Here is a 22,590-nt window from a genome sequence, read left to right as displayed (position 1 = left end):
CTCCCTCCGTTTTTAGAATAGGCTTTGCCTTGCTTTTGAGTCACTTCCCAACGATGTTCCTGAAGCAATATTTACAGAATGGTTTGTGCGCAGTTTTTAAACAATCACTGTACAGACACACTGAATGGCTAATAGCTGAGCAGCATACTTTGCTCTATGGAGAGGGGGTAAGAACATGCAGCACCACACTGCAGGAACTTGTTTTTTAAGTTCGTACAAGGAACAAAAGCCAATAATGAACAACAATTCATCCTAGCAGATGACTAGATGGAAGTTCAGCAACACTGTTGGAAACCAGTACATACTTCCCAGCTAAAACAGAATTTTTCAGGATATAAGACACACAGAAAAAGTTGCTGCATCTTATATTCCAAGCACAGGAAGTCTCCGACTTGGGGCTGTCCGCTAATATGAACCGCCATGATCTTGGGGAATTCCTGTACTGTCCCCTTGTCCTCCTCCGCTCCCCCATGTATAAATAAAAGCAGCTGCAGCGCATCTCTCACCTGATCTATCGGCACCCACAGCGATCAGACATCTCTGCCTCACTCTTCCCCCTAGTGCTGGTGGTATGTAATTACGCAATCAGCAGAAGCTGTGAGAGAGGAGAGGTCTCTGAACTCTGCAGGCTGTGATGGATGGGGTGAGGGATGTGCTGCCGCTACTATTATCTATACACGGGGGAATGGAGGACAACACAAGGGAGGCAGAGGACACATGGGATACATGGCTTTAGATTCTCCTGACATTTATCTAGCTGTAAGGTACAGACCAAGAGATACAACTCTCATTCACAGATACTCTAATCAACTTATTTTAACAGTAAATCCTAATTAAGTTCTATGACAGTCATTTAATATATGCATACACAAACTTACCTGCTGTATATATCTATCTGTTGTTTTCCACATATAGTAGAACTGAACAATACTAGCCAGAGACTTCCAAGGGAGCTAAAATAGGAAAACATATGGTCTTTAGTGTACAAATTCCCATTTTATATTATTGAACTTTATTTTGTATGAAGAAATCAAAATAAAAGCTACAATTCAACAAAACATTTAGAACTAGCTGTCAACCTGTAAGCCCACTAAAGTTTGTAAATGGGTCAGAGACTATAAGTTTCTAACAGACTTCCAAAATGGATATCAAATGTTATTCTTGGGTGCATGAAATAAGATCCTCTGTTAACAGCAAACAGTGCGATACAATCAGGTTGCCAGATAGGTAGGTTAATACATGTTTGCAGCAGTTTATCCTTGAAACCTGCCATAAACTTGAAACCCATCTTCTTGCTGCACAAGGTTCAGGAAAAGAAGACAGAAATCAACATAAATGGGCCGTAACAAAAACAAAGAAAACCATGAAGGCTGGAAGGAGGCATTGAGAAAATCAAAGCGCTAATACAGGATTCCCATCTCAGGACTCCCCAGATAATGTGATAAATTCATCCAGTACTGAACTGAAACAATAGGAAATAAGTGTCTTGTTCAATGCCTTGTACTTTGCAATTTCTTCCCACTTTAAGGGCTCTTCCACATGGACAGCTGATGTATCTATATCGGCAGGACTGATGGCAGCTATATCAGACAAGCCTGTAAGTAACCAGGGCTGTGGAGTCGGAGTCGAAGCAATTTTGGGTACCTGGAGTCGGAGTCGGGAAAAAATGCACCGACTCCGACTCCTAATGAATTTAAACTGTAATTAAAATAGAAAATATGATATGTTCTATTTCTCAAATAATAGTCATCATAAATAATTTATATATACAGTAATAGCTGTGCTTAGTCCACAAAAATGAAATAAACCAATCAAAAAATAGTTACTTGTGCTGCTTCAATAAAGCAGTCCCTGTATTTTTAAAGTCAGATATACACATCTGATTGTGACTGTATATATGATGTGTACACAGGAATCTTTTATATATACTAAATAACATCTATGCTGTAAGAATAAAGCCTGATGTGTAGCTGTGTCACTAATAGTTGATGCTGGTTTATGCAAATGTATGCACTCCCTTTGCTCATGAAATCAAATAATTTGATATGTTAAAATTTGGTTTGGCGACTACGGATTAAAGGGTACCTGAGACGGTTGAAAAGAAAAGTTTTATACATACCTGGGGCTTCCTCCAGCCCCCTTCAAGCCAATCAGTCCCTTGCTGTCCTCCTCTACCATCTGGATCTTCTGCGGAGTCCTGGTAATTCAGCCAGTGAGCTCAGTCTGGCCACGTGCCACTTCCACAGCCAGGAGCGATCTGCACCTGCGCAATAGTGCTGCGCATGTGTCGTATGCTCCCGGCGGCAGGGTGTGTGCATGCGCACTACGCCTGACTGGCTCAAGTAAAATCCAGGTGGCGGAGGAAGACAGTGAGGGACTGATTAGCCTGAAGGGGGCTGATGGAGGCCCCAGGTATGTATAAAACTTTAATTTCATCTGTATCAGGCTTACTTTGTTACACAGTAGTACTATACTCTACATATGCACTCCCCACAGAGCTGCAGCGAATCCACTGAGAATGTTGTGCACATTGAATACAGAGGTGTTGTCTATCAACCATAAACCTGGTTCAAATTGTACATGAAGGATGTGTAATAGAGGAAGAATCGCCTCATTCTAATGCAGAGTACCTGCACATCACTCTTACATGTACCCAGAGTTACATTGCCTAGGGCCTGATAGATGCTCTTTGTTCCAGTCTGTACCTTCTACAAGTACTCTTACCAAGGACTAGTTTTAGTCTATGACTAAAGGGAATAAATATGGCAGTGTACATATCCTTCTCACTTCAGCTGTCTTTTAAAATTCCTAAGCGTTGGCAGTTATGAGACGAATTTCATGTTACATACTTTCAATCAACAAGATTGTAATATGCAAATTAGAGGAGTCGGAGGAATCCTAAACTGAGGAGTCGGTGGATTTTTGTACCGACTCCAAAGCCCTGGTTCTTTGTTCCTGTCTTCTACAAGTACTCTTACCAAGGACTAGTTTTAGTCTATGACTAAAAGTATTAGAGGCAGAAGATCAACAAGATTGTAATATGCAAATTAAAGGAGTCGGAGTCGAGGAGTCGGTGGAATCCTAAACTGAGGAGTCGGTGGATTTTTGTACCGACTCCACAGCCCTGTAAGTAACATCATGGGCTTCCACACACTACACATGGTGGAAAAGCACACTATGTATTCAGATGACATGATCCTATTTTGGCTCACGCACTTCAGTATCTTAACAAATCATTACATACAGTCTCCAACTCTGGCTTTTAATCTGACTCGTCAATGGGTTGGTCCAAGTCACTAGACCTTGGTCTTGATATGCCAGACTGAATTATTAACATATCATGGAGTTAACATTTCCAAAGACCCCTTGAGGCAAATATAACGGCTTTTTAATTTTTCACCAGGTTCTGTGTTATCTAAACTGCCTCTGTTGGTTTTAGATCCTTTATTTGAAATAAACAGGTCTAGTGCTAAATATTGAAACTTTAGAATGTCAATCATAATAGGTCTTAAAACAGAGAAACAAAACGCAAAATCAGGAGGATGCATAAATGGCACACAACAGAGAAAGAAGCATACATCATCTGACTTACAAAGTCTTGCCGAATATCATTGAAATCCTTTCCATATTTCTCCAGTGCCTCCTCAAACAGCATAGCCTCTGATGCAGACCACTCTTCCATTTCATCCCTGCACAGTACTGGGCCACCCTGAGGGACAAGTGTGGACATGGCACGTGCAAGATCATAACCGCTCCTCTGTAGTGTGTCCATTGCATGAAACTAAAAGAAGAGAGACATTTCTGGAATTTTTCAATAAAATTTTACTAAAATGAAACCGAATGTAATATTGAACCATACAATATTGCATTAAATAATAAATCAATAAACAAAGGCTCTGTTTGAGAAATTGAGCAAAGCAACTCATACCAATGTGATGTCACGAGAAGCAGCTGCCGCACTCATGTGTAGACTTGGCTGTCTGACTGAGCTGCTGCAGTCCAACGCTCTTGCAAATGTACCAACGGCCCTGGAAATATGCAGAAGACAGTGAGAGGCCAAACAAAAAGAAGGCCCAGATCTGCTACTACATTTTCAAAATAATTATTAGGAGAAACAGCAATGAAAGCATGACAGTTGAGAAACGACAGAGCTAGCAAAGGAGCTGAGGTTTCTTTAGATGGAGAGGTTTACCTAGCGACCACAAGAAACTGATCTAGCTGCTTGTCTGTCAAAGGATTTTCAGGATCCCAAACTTTTATCTCCATTTTTTGCTGGTTTCTATTGTCAGATTCACCTAAAGAAATTGTAGAGAAAAAGTATTTATTGACTAAGGAGGAGATGCAGGAAGGAAACAAAAGGAAAAAAGAAGGAACGAGAAGAAAAAAAAAAAAAGAAAAAAAAAAGGAAAAGGATAGGAAAGGCGAGTTCTGATAAAGGAAATCTGTACAAGTACTACTTGTTTCTTAAAGATAAACTCCGGCCAAGAATTGAACTTTATCCCAATCAGTAGCTGATACCCCCTTTTACATGAGAAGTCTATTCCTTTTCACAAATAGACCATCAGGGGGCGCTGTATGACTGATATTGTGGTGAAACCCCTCCCACAAGAAACTCTGAGGACCGTGGTACTCCTGGCAGTTTCCTGTCTGTGAACCTTGTTACATTGTGGGAAATAGCTGTTTACAGCTGTTTCCAACTGCCAAAAAAGCATGCAACAGCTACATCACCTGCCAACAGTAAAAATGTCACCATGTAATAAATGTCAGAATGTCACCATGTAATAAATGTCAGAATGTAAATTCAGGGATTTAAAAGATTTTACAATGGGCACACACTGACTAAATCATTTATACATAATTATTGTAAAAATGAAGCACTTTATTACATTTTTTTCACAGGAGTTCTTAACCATATCAGCCGCCCGGACGTGATGCTCATGCCCAGGCGGCTGCTGTGCCGCGCTCCTGCGCGTGATCGCGGGCGCGCCCCCGTGCTGTCCCCCGGTAGCCCTGGGATCAGTGAACGGGAACATGGTTCCCGATCACCAATCCGTGCGCCCAGCAGAAAAACCGAAGCGCTCTTACTAGAGGCTTCAGTCTTTCTGCCAACAAAATTTTCTGCGTCCCCCTTGTGCTTCCGCTTAGCGAGAAGCACAAGGAGAAAAAAAAATTTCAAGGTGTCCATCTTGTGGCCAAATAGTAAAACTACATCTACATATTTTTTACATTACAATTTACACATATAATAACATTAAAAATTAACTAACTGTTTATTTCCCACACCAAAATATTACCCAAATAAAATTTTTAATGGAAAAAAATTACAATTAAAAAAAACCAAATAGTTACCTAAGGGTCTGACTTTTTAAATATGCATTTGAAGGGGGTATACTACAAACATTTTTTAAATTATAAGCTGTAAATAGTGATGGACGCAAAACGGAAAAATTGACCCTTTATTTCCAAATAAAATATTGGCGCCATACTTTGTGATAGGGACAAAATTTAAATGGTGTCATAACCGAGACAAACGGACAAATAAAATACATAGGTTTTAATTATGGTAGAATGGATTATTTTAAAGCTATAATAGACGAAAACTGAGAAATAATGAATTTAAAAAAAAAATTAAATTCTTATTAATCCTGTTAAAATGCATTTATAAAAAAATAATTCTTAGCAAATTGTACCACCCAAAGAAAGCCTAATTAGTGGCAAAAAAACAAGATATACATCAATAAATTGTGTTAAGAAGTGATAAAGTTATTAGCGAATGAATGGGAGGTGAAAATTGCTCTGATGCATAAGGTGAAAAATCCCTGCGGGCTGAAATGGTTAAAGTGTACCCAAGCCGAAGCTCAGGTACTAAATCAGATACTTATGGTTAAGAGAGGGAAGCCTCAGGATCCTATGGAGTCTTCCTTCACTACTCCGTTGTCCCCCATCGCTAAGTGCACCCCCACCCCCAGAAAATTAGCAAGGCATTAGCAAGTCATTGTCGCCGCACAGCTCCTCCTCCTCCAGTGTGGCTGGGCAATAGCCAACCGGGCACGCCCACGCATGCGCAGTAAGCAAGAGCAACGGGTTACGGACTACTGCGCATGTGGGCTTGTGCTGCTACTGGGCGGCAATGATGGAGAAAGAAGTGCTACGCTGCCCCAATGTGGAAGGGGGCCATGCTCAGCAGGGGGAAGGGGGGCTTCCGACCACCGAGGGAAGCCTCAATAGGATCCTGAGGCCTCCCTCTCTTCAGGGTAAGAATCCAATTGGTTCACTTTAAGGTGCATACACACCTTTGATGGATGTCGCCGGTCGGGGATTGGGACCCGATCCCCTTGGGTGACATTGCTGGGCTGACCTGTATAGATGCGTGACAGCTATGTAGCCAACATATTCTGTTGCTACATGGAGGGACAACGAAGCAGTGTGTGCATGACATCACGTGGTGGGTGGGGTGCACAAAGAAGTTGGCCGCCGCTCAGCCAAGTAGATCCCCTGGGCAGATCAGTTGGTGAGCGGTGATCAGGGGATGCTGCACACGCCTGACTTTCAAATGTCGTTATTGGCCACCCCAGCCGACTTTAGTCAGCCATGTGTACTAGGTTTTAGAAATACATATGTACAAACTACAGCTTTTTCAACATCACTCACCCTCTGCTAGTTGGTCAGGAATATCTGCTTGATATTTGGAACCAACACGGATCTCTCCTTGGTCAGCCAGTAAAGTCTTCTGTACAGGATCAAATACCAGTGAGTAAAAAAAGCAATCCTAAAGAAAAGAGCGATCAAGACGTTAGAAAGTGGTTCACATATTTCTGCAAGTAGAAAGAAGGTAAATTCAAAATGTGCGAGAGGGAACAATACCTCTTTCTCCAAATACTGACTAAGGAGGTCTGTCTCATTTAGCAGAGTTACACTGCATTTCCCCCTAAACAAAAAAACAAAAGCAGGAAAATCAAAGGATTCGCCAATGTCTTAGGTAAGTACAGAAAATACTAAACGGGGGGAAAAGTGAAAGTAAAAGTAGAAGGATGATAGACATGTAAGTTAGCATAAATAAAAAAGTTGAAAGTTGAATGCAGAGAGACCAATTCCTTTAGGGCTTATTCACACTAAGTGACCCTTTTTTGAAGCGCAGGCAATAAAAAAAAAAAAAAAAAAAAAAAAAAGCCCTAAAAACGCTTGTGCAAGGATTCCCTACAAGTGAGTACACATGTGAGTGGTTCGTTTCCGATCCGCTACATTGTATTCTTTTCCGGGTCAAAAAGTTTACTTCCTGACTTGCGTCAGGGAGTGAATTAAAAAACTGCTCTGGAAAAGCACTTCTAACAAAAAAACGCAGCACCCACCCAAGCGCCGGGAATCACAAAAAAATATTGTGTCAAAAAAACGTCCAACACGGATGCGATCGGAATGCAATGTGACCAAGGCCTTAGGGAGCATATACTCCCTTCCTCAGATTCAGAAAAACGTGTTGCTCTTCTGGATTTTCAAGATGGGAGTGTATACTTTCAAGAGCAATAGAAAAAAAACAAAACAAAACAAAATGAAAGGATACCCGGGGTGAACTCCTTTGCACAAATGAAGGCTCCAGGCATGTATAGGCAGGAGTCCTCATGCCGATCACTCTAACCCCCCCTCCCCCTCCGTTTGGGTGTAAAAGCCCCCACAAATGTGCCAAGGTGACCAGATCAGGCACTACTGTGCAAGCGCTGGCCCGCATCCTTACGCTTTCATGGCCAGACATGCTCTGTGCAGCGAGTCGTTACAATCAAGGACGCATGCCACTTGAGCCAGCACTTGCACAGTAGTGTGTGACCTGCCCTTACAGGTGCTTTTACACTGGAATGTGTGAGGGGAACCACTCATAGTACTTCACATATTTTATAAAACAATGCTGCAAAACAGGGGGAAGGAGTAGCTGCAATTGCAATGTATATTTCAAGTGTCATTCTCTCAACAAACCATTACAAGCAAGGGCAACACAAACTTGCACTTGCATATACTGGATAACAAAGTAATTACCCTGCTAACTTATCTAGTGAACCGGATTTTAATTTGAGGAAGAGATAAAAGGTGAACTTACTTTCTTTGCATTAAAATTGCATAACACACACACACACACACACACACACACACACACACACACACACACACACACACACACACACACACACACACACACACACACACACACACACACACACACACACACACACACACACACACACACACACACACACACACACACACACACACACACACACACACACACACACACACACACACACACACACACACACACACACATCCCTATGTGGGACTGTCATGTCCCTCATAGTGGTAGTTGCAACCTTTACAAACAATTTAAGAAGGACCAAAATTAATTTATAAAATGCATAGGTTACAAATACTATTCTTATACACTAAATCCTCAAAGTTATCCTTTAATATACCTTATGTGTGTTGCTGGCAGAGATTCAAACTGCCGGGACAGGAAGAGTTCCCGGTGTTTCAGCTGGTGTCTAGGTTGGTCGGTAATCGATGGCTGCTTTGATTCTTCTTCAAACTCTCCTGTACAAGACAAAAATCATTACACTCACTAGATATGTGCACAGTTGATGTAAATTGCACCCCAAAAGTTAAAGTTAGTCATTGGCTTCCAAACGCAAAGCTCTCACTCACACCAACTTTCACCTTCACTAGGGATATACTGTAGTTCATATATATTAACTATATAAATAAAAATGCATGTAACTTAAAATGGATGAAATGTGCCAGTATTATGTATAAATTAAGAAAAAAAAATAAACAAATATGATCAAAAAAAGAATCCAGGGATAATCCAGAGGATTCCACTGTCCCCCTCCACCTTGCCATTCCAGTGACAGGTACCCCTGAACCTCTTTGACAATGGCTTGTTTGCGCTAGACTGCGTTGCTAACCATGAAAGAGCACAGCCGCACTGCGCAACATGCCTTGTGTATTCAGGCTTGGCTTCCACTAAGCACAAGCAGCTCCACGCTACTGCTCAGGGCGTCCTGCTGGAGGACTTACCAAGGTAAGTCTCTGACCTTTTCTTTTTGCAAGCTCACAGGTTCCTTTGCATACTGTCCAGGGCTCTAAATCACAGTTCCCACTAATAACTAATTATGACTGTAAACCCTTTTGTGGCTAAAAGAAAACCCACATCTGTCTGCAAGGAACATATACCAAGTTCAATAGCTCAACTTATTTCTGTATGGGAGCTGAACAACAAACTAGTTTTAGATACTGCAACAGTCATACGTTTAAAAGGTAATAGCTTAGATTAAGGCTGCTTTCACAGTGGGACGTTACAGGCGCAGCAGCCTGTAACCAAGCCCAACTCACTGTAATAAAAAATCAATGGGCTGTTCACAGTGCCCACGTTGTGTTACATTGTAACGCTGCACGTTCCAGCTAGGGCTTATTTTCAGGGTAGGTCTTATTTTCAGCATTCAAAACAGGCAAAGGGGGGTGTTGGCTTCAGTAAATAATATGTGCACAGATTATTCCCTACTGGACTTCCCCACGGCGGTGACGTACCACATATTATTTACTGAAGCTAACACCCCCCTGTGCCTGTTTTGAATGCTAGGTGTGTAATGTAGTCCATATACTGGAGCTCTGCGCATCCATGCAGTTAAATCACTCAGGTAAAGCTTCTGTTTGAAAGCGCTGCCATCTCTCCCGCTGTGCATATTTAGAAGTAAGGCTAGTGATACGGTTTATTTTTACTTTAAGCAAGGCTTTCTCAACCAGGGTTCCCTGAAACCCCAGGGTTCCTTGAGTACTCTGCAGGGGTTCCTTGGCATTTTCCCGCATCCTGGTGTTGGGGGAAGTATCATAGAGCACATTATAATAGGGGGTACAGTAAAAAAAATAAATTGGGACTAAAGTGGCACTAAACTGGGAGTTAGAATATTAATGAGCAAAGGCACTAGAACAAGGAGACACTGTAATAAAAAGGTAGTGAAATAAACAGCCACACCAAAAAGTATTTGCAGAGTTCCTTCAGGGCAAAAAGGTTGAGAAAGGCTACTTTAAACACTAGATTTTAGAAGGGAGCAAGACCCGAAGCTCGGGTTGAAAAAGAGATATTTACCAAAAGAGAGGTAAGCCTCAGGATTCTATGGAGGCTTCCCTTCATGCGTTGATGTCCCCCTTATTCAGCGTGGCCTTCCTCCATATTAGGGCCAAACTCCTCTCCTGTTACGAGCATGGCCACAAGGGGGCAGTAGCATGGAGCCGCTTGTACACGCTAATGAAAGAGCGCGGCCCCAGGGTAGTGGAGTCGGAGTCGAGGAGTCGGAGCCATTTTGGGTACCCGGAGTCGGAGATTTCATAAACTGAGGAGTCGGATCATTTGTGTACAAAAACTACAGCCTTGGTAAGAATTAGACTAAGGAGTCGGAGCCATTTTGGGTACCCGGAGTCGGAGATTTCATAAGCTGAGAAGTCGGGAGTCTGATGATTTGTGTACAAAATCCACAGCCCTGTTAACTATTAGACTAAGGAGTCGGAGTCAAGGAGTCTGAGTCGGAGCCATTTTGGGTACCCGGAGTTGGTGGTTTCATAAACTGAGGAGTCTGAAGATTTGTGTACCGACTCCACAGCCCTGCACGGCCCTGATATGATTGGAGACAATGCCTTATCGCCAATCTTCCAAGGGGAGGAAGCCTCAATAGGATTCTGAAATTTCCCTCAAGGGTAAATATCTAGTTTTGTACCCCAGCTTCGGCTCGGGAACAATTTAATATGTAAACATTACATACTTTTCTTCCTTTATTACTGAGATTTTGGTTTGTTTGTTTTGTTTCTATAACAGTAGATACAGTGTACATGCATGGGAACGACAGCCAGGTGTTGATTCATGCATGAAGATATTATTTATTTATTACTACTACGGTAGTAACTGCATGCTACAGCCAGTTTCGCTACTTATATGTGTATGGGGGTGATGTGTAGCAAAGATTTATGGATTGAGGTGATATTTGTATGGCGGGTGGTTTATTCTCTTGGTTTGTGTCTGTGCAATGTGTACATGTGCAGTTTACAAAACAGAAAAAAAAAACAGCCAGCCCTGGGCTTGCCATGTCCAGGGCTGGCTCTCATGTATGAGATGTCATAAATTTTAGTTTTTCAATGTGCAAGAGAACTTGAAATATTGTCGCATACAGAACTTAATGCAAGCCAACCAGTTAAAAATCCAGATAAAATAATATGAAGCCGTCTACAGTGTTATAACAGAAAAAAGAGACCTTTAAGTACTTACAAGGCGGCAAGTATAATCTATGTTTTACTCACCTGGTGCTTCTTCGAGCCCCTAGAAGCCATGTCAGTCGCTCTCTGCAGCTCCGGTCCTCCTCGCTGGCTGCCCATAATGATCGTGACCCATGACTCGTGCACGAGTGCCTGCGCAGGCGCAGAAAGGACGACCCACCAGCTAGTCACTGCTCTTTATGGGAGGCCAGCAGGACACAGAGGAGGACCAGGGTGCGGTGAGGGAGTGACATGGCTGTCAGGGGCTGGAAGAAGGTGAGAAAAATAGATTATACGTATCACCTTGTGAGTCCTTTAACCTCCCTGGCGGTACGTAGTTTATGAGGCTGCGTCCGCAGGAGGGATTTTAAAAAAAAGTAGTTTAAAACTTCATAGCTAGCACTAGGCTAGCTACCTGTGTCTCCCGGCACCTATCTGCTCCCCCCGATCGCCGCCGGCAACACTCACCCGTCCGCGATCCCGCAAGAGCCGCAGCTTCCCAATTAGCTTCATTCGTCGCTATGGAGACGATCGGACATGACATCATGCGCAGTCCCGATCCTCCCCATAGCCAATCCTGCGCCATTGCGGGATCCCTGGGGGGTATGTATTGCGGCGGGGATCGGAGGGATAGCGGAGGCATTTGGGGGGCACAAGTAGCTAGCCAAGTGCTAGCTGAAGAGAAATTAATGAAGATTTTTATGAAAAAAAATCCTCCCGGGGGCCATACAATCCCCTGCGGCGGCTAGCCCAACTGTCGGGCTTACCGCCAGGGAGGTTAAAGTTAAAAGTCATAGAATTATAGCTGATGAACTATGGCAATGTGAAACAATGTCTTTGCTAAGATTAAGTATCCTTTCTGTACATGTTATAAAGTCTTGAGGAAATTAATTGCAACAGTGCATAAACACACAGATTATCCTTTAATGTGAAAGTTATTTGCAACACTGAAAGAAAGCACAATATCAATTCAAAGTTATTTTAGTAAGTATAGGTAGTAAGTAACATTTAATAGCTACAGTGGAGGAAATAATTATTTGACCCCTCACTGATTTTGTAAGTTTGTCCAATGACAAAGAAATGAAAAGTCTCAGAACAGTATCATTTCAATGGTAGGTTTATTTTAAGTGGCAGATAGCACATCAAAAGGAAAATCGAAAAAATAACCTTAAATAAAAGATAGCAACTGATTTGCATTTCATTGAGTGAAATAAGTTTTTGAACCCCTACCAACCATTAAGAGTTCTGGCTCCCACAGAGTGGTTAGACACTTCTACTCAATTAGTCACCCTCATTAAGGACACCTGTCTTAACTAGTCACCTGTATAAAAGACACCTGTCCACAGAATCAATCAATCAAGCAGACTCCAAACTCTCCAACATGGGAAAGACCAAAGAGCTGTCCAAGGATGTCAGAGACAAAATTGTAGACCTGCACAAGGCTGGAATGGGCTACAAAACCATTAGCAAGAAGCTGGGAGAGAAGGTGACAACTGTTGGTTCGATTGTTCGAAAATGGAAGGAGCACAAAATGACCATCAATCGACCTCGCTCTGGGGCTCCACGCAAGATCTCACCTCGTGGGGTGTCAATGGTTCTGAGAAAGGTGAAAAAGCATCCTAGAACTACACGGGAGGAGTTAGTGAATGACCTCAAATTAGCAGGGACTACAGTCACCAAGAAAACCATTGGAAACACATTACACCGCAATGGATTAAAATCCTGCAGGGCTCGCAAGGTCCCCCTGCTCAAGAAGGCACATGTGCAGGCCCGTCTGAAGTTTGCCAATGAACACCTGAATGATTCTGTGAGTGACTGGGAGAAGGTGCTGTGGTCTGATGAGACCAAAATAGAGCTCTTTGGCATTAACTCAACTCACTGGGTTTGGAGGAAGAAAAATGCTGCCTATGACCCCCAAAACACCGTCCCCACCGTCAAGCATGGGGGTGGAAACATTTTGCTTTGGGGGTGTTTTTCTGCTAAGGGCACAGGACAACTTAATCGCATTAAAGGGAAAATGGACGGAGCCATGTATCGTGAAATCCTGAACGACAACCTCCTTCCCTCTGCCAGGAAACTGAAAATGGGTCGTGGATGGGTGTTCCAGCACGACAATGACCCAAAACATACAGCAAAGGCAACAAAGGAGTGGCTCAAGAAGAAGCACATTAAGGTCATGGAGTGGCCTAGTCAGTCTCCGGACCTTAATCCAATAGAAAACCTATGGAGGGAGCTCAAGCTCAGAGTTGCACAGAGACAGCCTCGAAACCTTAGGGATTTAGAGATGATCTGCAAAGAGGAGTGGACCAACATTCTTCCTAAAATGTGTGCAAACTTGGTCATCAATTACAAGAAACGTTTGACCTCTGTGCTTGCAAACAAGGGTTTTTCCACTAAGTATTAAGTCTTTTATTGTTAGAGGGTTCAAAAACTTATTTCACTCAATGAAATGCAAATCAGTTGCGATCTTTTATTTAAGGTTATTTTTTCGATTTTCCTTTTGATGTGCTATCTGCCACTGTTAAAATAAATCTACCATCGAAATGATACTGTTCTGAGACTTTTCATTTCTTTGTCATTGGACAAACTTACAAAATCAGTGAGGGGTCAAATAATTATTTCCTCCACTGTATTTGACATGATTTGGTATTGTCCTTAAAGGAATACTGTGGGGGCGGGGGGGGGGGGGGGGGGGGGAATGACTTGAACTTACCTAGGGCTTCGAATGGTCCCCCGCAGCCACTCACCGATACTCCGGCCCCTCCTTCGGTTCACTTCTGGAATTTCAGACTTTAAAGTCTGAAAACCACTGCGCCTGCATTGCCGTGTCCTCGCTCCCGCTGATGTCACCAGGAGCACAGACCATTCTGGGCCTGCGCAGTACGCTCCTGGTGACATCAGCGGGATCGAGGACACGGCAATGCAGGCGCAGTGGTTTTCAGACTTTAAAGTCTGAAATTACAGAAGTGAACCGGAGGCGAGGCCGGAGCATTGGTGAGTGGCTGCGCGGGCACAGGATGTCTGCGGGGGACCATTAGAAGCCCCGGGTAAGTTCAACTCATTTTTCCGACCCCCCCCCTACAGTGTCCCTTTAAAGTGAATGGGAACCGCATTTTAAAAAAAATGAAGCAAATACTTACCTAAGGAGAGGGAAGGCTCTGGGTCGTATAGAGCCTTCAGTCTCCTCTCTCGGTGCCCTCTACCCTGTGCTGGCTTCCCCCCCGTTTCAATCCCCCACCGAAAGGGTGTTTGGAAGTCTTCGGGAGCCGTGTCCTCCCGAAGACGTGCGGCTCCATATTGCACAGGCATGAGCGTGCAAGAGAGCGTGCTTGCGCAGGTGCAGTACAGGGCTGCCCTTCTTCAGGAGCACTCGGGCTCCCTGAAGACTTCTGAAGCCTCCTTCGGCCGGGTAAAGCAGTATTTGACTAAATTAGTCAAATACTGCTACCGGGCGAGCCAGCACTGGAACGAGGGGAGCAGGAGAGGAGCGGGCAGGCTCTATAGGACCCAGAGCCTTCCCTCTACTTGGGTAAGTATCTGTCTCATTAAATGCGGTTCCCATTCACTTTAACTGTAAGTATCTGATTTTGTACCTGAGCTTTGGCTTGGGTACACTTTAACCATTTCAGCCCGCGGGGATTTTTCATCTGCATCAGAGCAATTTTCACCTCCCATTCATTCACTAATAACTTTATCACTTAACACAATTTATTGATCTATATCTTGTTTTTTTCAGCCACTAATTAGGCTTTCTTTGGGTGGTACATTTTGCTAAGAATTATTTTTTTATAAATGCATTTTAACAGGATTAATAAGAAAGAATGGAAATAAATTCATTATTTCTCAGTTTTCGTCCACTATAGCTTTTTATTTGCCCGTTTGTCTCGGTTATGACACCATTTCAATTTTGTCCCTATCACAATGTATGGCGCCAATATTTTCTTTAGAAATAAAGGTGCATTTTTTGCGTTTTGCGTCCATCACTATTTACAAGCTTATAATTTAAAAAAAGTTCGTAGTATACCCCCTTCAAATGCATATTTAAAAAGTTCAGACCCTTAGGTAACTATTTATGTTTTTGTTTTTTTTTTAATTGTAATTTTTTTTTTCCATAAACATTTTTATTTGGGTAATACTTTGGTGTGGGAAATAAACAGTTAAATTTTAATGTTATTGTATGTGTAAATTGTAATGAAAAAATATGTAGCTGTAGTTTTACTATTTGGCCACAAGATGGCCACCTTGAGTTTTTTGTTCTCCTTGTGCTTCTCGCTAAGCGGAAGCGCAAGGGGACAGCGGAAAATTGAACCGGAGGCGGGGCCGGAGCATCGGTGAGTGGCTGCGTGGGCACAGGATGTCTGCGGGGGACCATTAGAATCCCCGGGTAAGTTCTAATCATTTTCCCCATACCCCCCCTACAGTATTCCTTTAAGTGTACCACATGTTTCTGATATCCCTCAGTGTTCTCCCCAGAAATTTTTTCCAGCCGGGTGGCACGAAAAAGTAGCCGGGTGGGGTGCGACGGGGGAATTCAGGGCCGATGCAACTCTGCTTACCGCACAGGTTGAGGAGAAGAAACAATGACAGCCGGTGCTTACCAAAATTAGCTGGGTGAAGCACTCCTCTAAAAGTGCCTGATGAGAACACTGAATATTGGTGTTATAGTTGCATTTCATACTAGGTGGGATCATTGCATTTAATATGTCGGTTAATTTCATGTATCATACAAGGGTGTTTATTGCATTTCAAAAGGAGGGGGGGGGGGGGGGATTTTTTGCTTTTCACATGGATGTTATTTGTTGCCGGGGTATTGCGGATAGTGTACAGGGGTCAGTATCATACTAAATTATCTGCAGTACCGCTGGACCTCAGCAGTAAATAACATCCATATGAAATTACGTGCATGTGAACTCTGCAAGAATCACTCCCCCACCCACACACTGCCCTTTCAAGCCACCTGCACATACCTTCAACACAGGATCTGTGTTCCATATTTACTTTTTTGCATCAGTGGGCAACTTTTAACAGACTTTGCCCAACTACCACATCCAGATTTGTGCTTTTTACTGCTCTAGGCCAACTTTTAACAATTGTAAATCAAGTAAGTTATAAGCACCTATGGGCAATCAGGCAGGCTGACACAGACAGTATTCAGCACCATCCTCCATCTCCAGCAAGTCAGCTTATCTAAAGTCATTTTTTAACCTGCAGTGTGCAGATACTTCCACACCAGCTGTGTATACCCAGCTGTGTAAGTATTATACCCCCACCTTTGAGACCATTGCTCCTCTGCGCACCAAATATCTTACTCCACACCATCATGCACAGTGGTTTGATAACGCTATAAAAGAGCTGAAAAGACAAGGTCGAAAACTTGAGAGACTGTGGCGCAAATCTCAGTCCCCAGAAGACAAACATGCCTTAATCCTCCACTTGAAGAGCTACCAAAAGGTAATCACGGGAAAAAAATCATCCTTTCTATCACAAGAGATTGCAAATGCAGTTAACAAACCAGCCCAACTGTTACGCACAGTGGAAAAACTCTGCAACCCGGCATGTCAAAAACTTAATATCGAGTCTTCAAAGGACCTCTGTGACCAATTTGCCCATTTCTTCACAGACAAAGTCTCCGCTATAAGGTCCGCCATCCAACTTACAGCATCTGAGCCTAATATAGCGCCGAAGACCATTAGCAGAGACAATGTAACACCTTGGTCAAACTTCAAAGAAATTGATGAAGAAGTCACATCAAGCATCCTCCTTCACGTCCGCCTAACTACCTGTGACCTGGATCCTGGCCCAACACAGTTCATGTTGAACAGCCCCGACCTGTTCGTACCGGTATTCCTAAAAATTGTTAACTGTTCCTTAAAATCAGGGATATTTCCTGCTTTACTGAAGGAAGCAATCATCAGGCCTCTCCTCAAAAAACCCTCCCTGGACCCAGATGCAATGACCAGCTACAGACCTGTCTCTAACCTCCCCTTTCTGGGCAAGCTAATTGAAAAAGCAGTTTACCTCCAGCTAGAAGCCAAAATCCTACAAAACAACAGTTATGACCCATTCCAGTCTGGCTTCAGGAAACACCACATCACTGAAACTGCCCTCATCCAAATATGCAACCACCTGCTCATGGCAAGAGACAGAGGAGAGTGCTCGATCCTCATACTGCTAGACCTTTCTGCAGCCTTTGATACAGTTGACCATGACATCTTGATAAACAGGCTACAGGAATACTGCGGCATTGATGGCATAGTTCTTCAGTGGTTCCATTCCTTCTTGAGTGGCAGAACACACAAAGTGTCTATGGGGCCCTTCCTGCCCACCCCTGTATCACTTAAGTATGGGGTGCCCCAGGGCTCAATCCTCTCTCCCCTGCTTTTCACGATTTACATGTTACCGCTGGGAAAACTAATCCAAAAACATGGCCTGACATACCACTGCTATGCAGACGACACCCAACTATATCTTTCCTTCAAGCCTGGTGTGACAGACCAAACTCTAACTATAAACGCCTGCTTACGTGAACTACAGAAATGGATGAATGACAACTGGCTGAAACTAAATGCAGACAAAACTGAAGTCCTTCTGATTGGAGGGCAGAGCATGATAACAAAACTACTTAACTTGCAGTCTTCACCACTGGGAATAGGAGGCACGGATCTACGCAGCTCTGATCATGTGCGTAGCCTAGGAGTTCTAATTGATTGGGAGTTAAACTTCAGAACTCAAATCTCTGCTGTGGTGAAATCATCCTATTTTCACCTGAAGAACATTGCAAAAATCAAGCACCTCATACCCCCAGAAGATCTGCCAACCTTAGTCCACGCCTTCATCACATCCCGACTGGACTACTGCAATGCTCTCTACACTGGCCTTCCAAAAAAGGCCTTGTACCGTCTACAGCTGATACAGAATACTGCTGTCAGACTGCTAACCAACCAACCCCGTCACTGCCACATAACGCCAGTCCTGCATTCCCTTCACTGGCTACCTATAGAATGGAGGGTCCTATTCAAGATCGGCCTGACATTTAAATCCCTGAATAATCTAGGCTCTGGATACATGAAAGATATGTTGCAGCTACGTAGCAATCCCCGCATTCTCAGATTGACAGGTTCTAATAATCTAGTCATACCCAGAGTCCACTTGGAAACTTTTATTCCCAGAGCCTTCTGTCATGCTGCCCCTACGTTTTGGAACTCCTTACCTCAACAGATCAGGACAGCTCCATCCCTGGACGTGTTTAAATCCAGACTGAAAACCCACCTGTTCAGTCTGGTATTTGCAGAAATATAACTTTTGTTGTGTGAATACTTCATCCTACTAATTACTGAATCTGAGAGAGCCTAAGCGCTTTGAGTCCTATGGGAGAAAAGCGCTATAGAAATGTTATTGTATTGTATTATGCCCCAGGGGACACTGGAGTACACAGTTGGACATGCGCGAGGATGGGGGGAGGGTGTTGGTGCACACAGAAGGACGTGTGGGGAAAAGAAAAGACGAATGGAGGACACAGGAGGACATGTGGAGGGGGGGGCCTGTCCACATTCTTCGGAGTATAAGGGAGAAAAAGTGCGTCTAATAGTCCGAAAACTACAGTATGTCACATTTGGATACTGCGTGATAGTGCAGGTGCTTTTCAGTCAGTGCTATGTCATTGTGATGCCACAAATATATATTTCTTTGGTACACTTACTGACTGAATGCCAAAGCAAGCTGAGCATCATTTGAAAGTTAAAGGGGGTCATATTTGTAAATTGACTTTAAAGGATAGTCTGGGCATTTTTTATACTGTTGCAATTCATTTTCATTTGCAAAAGACTGTAAGTTGCTGATCTGTTGTAGTTCTGGATTCTACAAAACAAAACAAAAAATAACACTGATACTCACTTGCATTGCTGTCTGCTAAACTGTTGAGACTGCTGGAGATATCTCTGCGACGAAAAAGACAAACCACTTTGGCTTCTACATTACCGTTTGCCGTCTGCAAAAGAAAGCTCAATTTTAGGGATTTCTTTTTTTAAATACCCTCCCTGAACATACATCAAAGCACACATATTCCTTCAGGATTCAAAAAAAGGGAAAGTTTGTTACCTTGTTAAGTTCTTCTATTCGACGAATTAAATAAGGATTGCTTGATGAATTTTCAAAATACACATAATCTGATAGATAAAAAAAAGAATGTAAATTATATACATGTTCATACAATGGAACGCCAAGAAAAGATATACTCCACACGAATGTAAGTTTTAATACAGGCAGACATGCACTGATGCGGAGAATGGAAGTTATTTACTAGGCAATTAAGTTTCCATTCAGACCAGAACTACAAAGGATGCACTGAATTCTAGAAGATGACAACTGTAGAAATCCACCCCAAAATTAAAAGCAGCTCGAAATGAAAGGATCACAATCACGAAAAGCTGTAAAATTTAAAATGCACGTGTATGCATATGTATAAAATGTACATTTGCTCCTGAGTGGAATGCACTACTCCAATGCTGGATACACACGGTGCGTTCGTGCACTCGATTTTCCCGTCGATTCCCGTCGATTCGTTTATTTCCAACATGTCCGATTTGGATTTCGATGGATCGTTAGGTCGATTCGGCATACTTTGCATGCGAATCGACCTAACGATCCATCGAAATCCAAATCGGACATGTTGGAAATAAACGAATCGACGGGAATCGACGGGAAAATCGAGTGCACGAACGCACCGTGTGTATCCAGCATAATGCATTTATCACTTATACGGTGCCCAAAGCAGAGAAAAAAGGCACGGGATAAACATAGTTTTCAACATTACAAAATTAAAGTTTTTGAATTATGTTATCGTTTTAGATACTTTTTGTCATACTATTTTGTTTAGAAATACTGAGAATTCTCCATTAGGAGATGGACTTGTCCGAAATCTGTCCGATTTTTACTGCTTACTGTAAGCGACAGCAACATAGGAGAAATGGTTTTTTTTGTGGACTTTACTCTGGGAGAAATGTACTTCTTAAACACTTGTATTTAAAATTTTACAATAGAGGTCCTTTTAATTGAATGGATAAAAAGGACCACAGTTAGCAAATTATTTTCTCTTTGCTTTCGCTCAGAATAAAAATAAGCTTGCAATTTCATTGACTCCTAACCCCATGATTGCTGTGAGCCAATCACAGCTCTTATACTTGGTACACACAATGCTATTTTCTAACAGTTTTACGGTCAGATCATTTCTAAAATGTCCGATCGGATTTCCGATCGATTTTCCATAGAAGTGAACGGAAAATCGATTGGAAATCAGATTGGATAGGTTGGAAATAATTGATCGGACATTAAATCTGTCAGAAAATTGCATTGTGTGTACCTAACATTAGAAGTGCACGGACGCTCCGGTCTTAAAGTGGCCGGAGCCATCTGGTCCACAACAGGTTAAGGCAGTGATAGGCAAACCTGACTCTCCAGCTGTTAAGGAACTACAAGTCCCACAATACATTTTCCATTATGAATCATGACTGTGGCTGTCATAATCCTGCAATGCATTGTGGGACTTGTAGTTCCTTAACAGCTGGAAAGCCAAGTTTGCCAATCACTGGGTTAAAGAGTAACTGTCAGGCTGCAGAAGCTAATTTAAACCTCTATTCTCCTGTGTTAAACAGTTTAGAAGGAAGCTCAAAAGCCATTAGTGAAGATAAACATTTCAGTTACCTTTGATGTGTGCTTATCTTAAAGTCTGTTATAGACCCATAAAGACGCAAGCCGCAGCTAAACTGCAAAGCATTCTGGGGCCCTCCCCTCGGCTGCTAATGAGATGGTACAGGAGCTTCTAATCAGTCCAGCGTGATAACACTGATAAATCTCGGGGCAGAGTACACTGCAAGAGTCAGCTATTGTTCCTAGCCACATGGCTCATTAATATTCACTGCACACCGTGTTGTTCAAGAACGAGCTTATCTGTGATCAGAAGCAGGCAGGACATGACGACACATTTGGCTTCACAAACATGGAGCCTGCCATGAGCTGTCAGGAGCATCTATCTCTGCATATACTATATACAAATTCTGTGAAATCCAAACGTGGACAGTGAAATGCATATGTAATGTAAGTACAGCCAATCTTTAGCTACTGATATATGTGTTTATTTTCTCTGAGACCCTATACCTAACAGCTCCTCTTTAAGGAACCTGTGAGAGAACTACAGAGGCTGCAATCTTCATTCATTTACAAACAATACCAATTACCTGGCTGTTATATTGAGCTTTTAGCTTTAGTCATTTTGAGTCACACACCTGCAACAAGCATGCAGCCAAAGGAGTCAGAAGAAAGTCAAAGCATCTGATCTGCATGCTCACTCTAGCCCAGTGACAAAGTATTAGAGGCAGTGCATCAACACAGAAGCCAGGCAACTGACACCTTTTATTAGAGAATGAAGATGGCAATTTTCATATTCCTCTCACTTCAGGTTCCTTTTAAAAATAAATTTCACTCAGAACTCTGCATCCTTTTACATTTCTGTGCTAATTCAAACACCCACGCTGAAAAATAAACCTGGAAACGAATACATGACGACATTTTAAATGCAACCTTCAGCTTACATCAAAAATATATCAAAGGGTCAGGAACCTTTTTGGCTGAGAGAGCCATAAACGTCAGATATTTTAAAATGTATTTCCGCGAGAGCCGTACAATGTGTTTCAAACTGGGACAGTGTGCATGCACAGCAGAGGGCTGTCCCTGTTGCCATGGTGATGTGTACACATTTGATCTACTGGGCAGTGGAAGTGTCAGACAAGTCTTAAAGAGAATCTGTATTGTTAAAATCCCACAAAGGTAAACATACCAGTGTGTTAGGGGACATCTCCTATTACCCTCTGTCACAATTTCGCCGCTCCCCGCCGCATTAAAAGTGGTTAAAAACAGTTTTAAAAAGTTTGTTTAAAAAAAAAAAATGGCCACCAAAACAGGAAGTAGATTTGATGTACAGTATGTCCACACATACAAAATACATCCATACACAAGCAGGCTGTATACACCCTTCCTTTTGAATCTCAAGAGATCATTTGTGTGTTTCTTTCCCCCTGCATCTCTCATGCACTGAAGTTTCAGGCTGCTCTTTTCTTCCTGCAAACAGCTTTGCCCTTGTCTGAATTTCCTCAGTATGTGAAAGCCCAGCCAGCTCAGAGGACGATTTATCCAGCTTGTAAAAGATAAGAGAGCAGAGAGAAGCTGCACTAATCTAAATAATACACAGGCAGTGTGCAGAGAGGGGCCTGAAAGGGGGAGTTCATAGCAGAACCACAACACTGAAGAACTTGG

The 22,590-nt window shown here is 42.7% G+C and overlaps 1 protein-coding gene across 1 annotated transcript in view; it reads right to left on the bottom strand.

Moving 5' to 3' along the window:
* Positions 1-22,590, bottom strand: part of MTA2 (metastasis associated 1 family member 2) — a 65,687-nt gene that overhangs the window by 25,222 nt on the left and 17,875 nt on the right. The window contains exons 2-10 of the mRNA XM_068260241.1: positions 19,381-19,448; positions 19,177-19,270; positions 8,457-8,574; positions 6,865-6,928; positions 6,652-6,769; positions 4,193-4,295; positions 3,929-4,028; positions 3,593-3,781; positions 879-953 (exon numbers count right to left, since the gene is read on the bottom strand). Of these exons, the coding sequence (XP_068116342.1) occupies positions 879-953; positions 3,593-3,781; positions 3,929-4,028; positions 4,193-4,295; positions 6,652-6,769; positions 6,865-6,928; positions 8,457-8,574; positions 19,177-19,270; positions 19,381-19,448 (929 nt within the window). The remainder of the gene's footprint in view (positions 1-878; positions 954-3,592; positions 3,782-3,928; positions 4,029-4,192; positions 4,296-6,651; positions 6,770-6,864; positions 6,929-8,456; positions 8,575-19,176; positions 19,271-19,380; positions 19,449-22,590) is intronic.

Source organism: Hyperolius riggenbachi, chromosome 11 (assembly GCF_040937935.1).
Source record: "Hyperolius riggenbachi isolate aHypRig1 chromosome 11, aHypRig1.pri, whole genome shotgun sequence".
NCBI classification, from domain to species: domain Eukaryota; kingdom Metazoa; phylum Chordata; class Amphibia; order Anura; family Hyperoliidae; genus Hyperolius; species Hyperolius riggenbachi.
The sequence above is the reverse complement of the archived record's forward strand: the minus strand, read 5'-3'. Positions and strand labels throughout refer to the sequence as shown.